Source organism: Myotis lucifugus, unplaced genomic scaffold (assembly GCF_000147115.1).
Source record: "Myotis lucifugus unplaced genomic scaffold, Myoluc2.0 scaffold_0, whole genome shotgun sequence".
Classification (NCBI taxonomy): Eukaryota; Metazoa; Chordata; class Mammalia; order Chiroptera; family Vespertilionidae; genus Myotis; species Myotis lucifugus.
Genome location: NW_005871048.1, coordinates 49,817,208 through 49,819,535, shown reverse-complemented (window position 1 = coordinate 49,819,535; position 2,328 = coordinate 49,817,208). Strand labels below are relative to the sequence as shown.

The 2,328-nt window shown below is 64.0% G+C and overlaps 1 protein-coding gene across 1 annotated transcript in view; it reads left to right on the top strand.

The window, feature by feature from the left end:
* Positions 1–204: 204 nt before the first annotated feature.
* Positions 205–2,328, top strand: part of IRX4 (iroquois homeobox 4) — a 3,663-nt gene continuing 1,539 nt past the window's right edge. The window contains 5 exon segments of the mRNA XM_014453855.2: positions 205–455; positions 1,244–1,312; positions 1,315–1,370; positions 2,145–2,211; positions 2,213–2,323. Coding sequence (XP_014309341.1) covers positions 210–455; positions 1,244–1,312; positions 1,315–1,370; positions 2,145–2,211; positions 2,213–2,323 — 549 coding nt within the window. The 5' untranslated portion in view covers positions 205–209.

The following is a 2,328-nucleotide window of genomic DNA, read 5'->3' as shown; positions in this document are numbered from 1 at the left end:
TGGCACCCACGTGGCTGGAGGGGGACTGGGGTGCGCAGGCTCCTCGCGGTTTGGGGCGCGCGGTCTGGCGTGGACCCTATAGATCCAGAGGAAATGGGCAAGGCCTCCTGGGCGGGGCGGGGCGGGGCGGGGCGGATGGAGGCCCAGGGCCCCAGCCTTGCGCCTGGTGGCCCACCCTTCCTTGCGGCCCCTCTCTCCCCCAGTTCCTGATGACCCCCAACTCCCTGAGCACGTGCTGCGAATCCGGTGGCCGCACGCTGGCCGACTCCGGGCCTGCCGCCTCGGCCCAGGCACCAGTGTACTGCCCGGTCTATGAGAGCCGGCTGCTGGCAACCGCGCGCCATGAGCTCAACTCGGCCGCGGCGCTGGGCGTCTATGGGGGCCCCTATGGCGGCTCGCAGGGCTACGGCAACTACGTGACCTACGGATCCGAGGCCTCCGCCTTCTACTCGCTGGTAAGGGCGGAGAGGGTGTATCTCCAGCCTTCCCCGCCACGCCACGCCCCTACCCCTCGCTTTGATTTGCCAACTCACTTTCCCCAACTCGGGGGGAAGGGGCGCGAGGCCCTAGTCCCCGGGCTGTAGGAGGTGGGAGAAGCGCCTCCAAGCCTGGTCCCTGGGAACATCACCAGCTCCTCCCCCACTCCACCCCCGGTTGGGGCGACCAGGCAGGCGGGCTGCTGTATTTAATGTACTGATTGTTCTCGGATCACTATTACGTTCTGATGCGATGTCTGGTTCTGTGGGAGCGGGCTCTTCTCTCCCCCTCCCGCTGCTTTCCTCCCCCTCCACAGCTCCCCCACCCCCCTCAACTCCTCCTGGACTCCCTCTACCTCTCCTTTTCTCCAAGTCAACCCCCCCCATACACACACACTCGCACCTCCCTTCCCCTCCTTCCCTGGCATCTCACCCAGTCCCCTAGGCGCCTCTCCATTTCTCTCCTCCCTTTCCTCCCTCTTTATTTCCCATCCCTCCCTTACCCTCTTTCCTGCTGCCCCCACCCCTCTCCCCACCTCCTCCCTGCAGTCTCAGCCTCCTGTCTCCAGTTCCTCTGCACCTATTCCCTAATCCCCCAACACACCCCCCCCCCCAACCCCCAGCAGTCTCCTCAACGCTGCCTAGACCCTAGGGGCAGTCTGGGGAAGGGAGCGAAGTTTGCGGGAGCCAGGGGGCCTAGGGGGAGGAGGTCGAAAAAGTGAGGGGCGGGGAAGGAAGCGCGACCCTAGGCTGCTGGGCTCCCACAGAACAGCTTCGACTCCAAGGACGCGCCAGGATCTGCGCATGCGGGCCTCGCGCCCGCCGCCGCCGCGCCGCGGCAGCCGCCGCCTACTACCCCTACGAGCCGGCGCTGGGCCAGTACGCTTATGACAGGTGAGGGGCTGACCCTCTTCACTCTACCCGGGCCCTGGCGCTCCAATCAGCCATCACCCCCACCCCCACCCCAAGCATCGCAGGGCCTCTCTGAAAGGTGGGGAGGCCAGACCAGCAGCATTCCTCTCTTAGGTCTTACTGAGCTGACCAGACCTTGGTCCCAGTCCGCCACCTGGCGAGCCCCAGCCCGGTTGAAAGAGTCTCCAGTCTCCCGCTTGCCACCCCGCGCCCCAAGCTGTCTAGACTCCAAAGTCCTCACTGCGCTGTGGTTTGGGGGAGTCTCATCTTGCTGCCCAGGCCTGGGATGATCCCTCCACCCCAAGAAGTGCAACCCAGCCCACCGCCCCTCTGGTGGGAACCAAAGGGGGCAAGTCCTTTCCCACTAGCAGACAACACGTCCCATCTTTCCAGGGGAGACAGTTACATATGCAGAAAGGTCATGCAGGTGCAGTCTCCCCAGGGGCGCTGAAGACCAGTTCTGCCCGTGGGCTTTGCATAGTCTGGTTTGAAGATATATATGACTAGCGACAGACACCTGGCTAGGCCTTGTGCTTGGCCCCACCCGCCACCTCCCTGGCTCAGGAAGGAGCCCAGGCTCCATGTGAGTTTAATCAAGTATAAACATTCTCTTTGCACTTGGGCCCAAAACAACAGCCCCCGAGGGCAGCAGCGCAGGTCAGAACGTGGGTGCAACCCAGGTCTTACCACCATAAACACATACCCTGGACTGGGACTGGAAGCCTCCTGACGCCCCATTGCGCCCCTTGTCTCCAGGTACGGCACCATGGACAGCGGCACACGGCGCAAAGAACGCCACGCGGAGACCACCAGCACGCTCAAGGGCCTGGCTGCAGGAGCACCGCAAGAACCCCTACCCCACCAAGGGCGAGAAGATCATGCTGGGCATCATCACAAAGATGACCCTCACGCAGGGCTCCCCCTGGTTCGCCAACGCGCG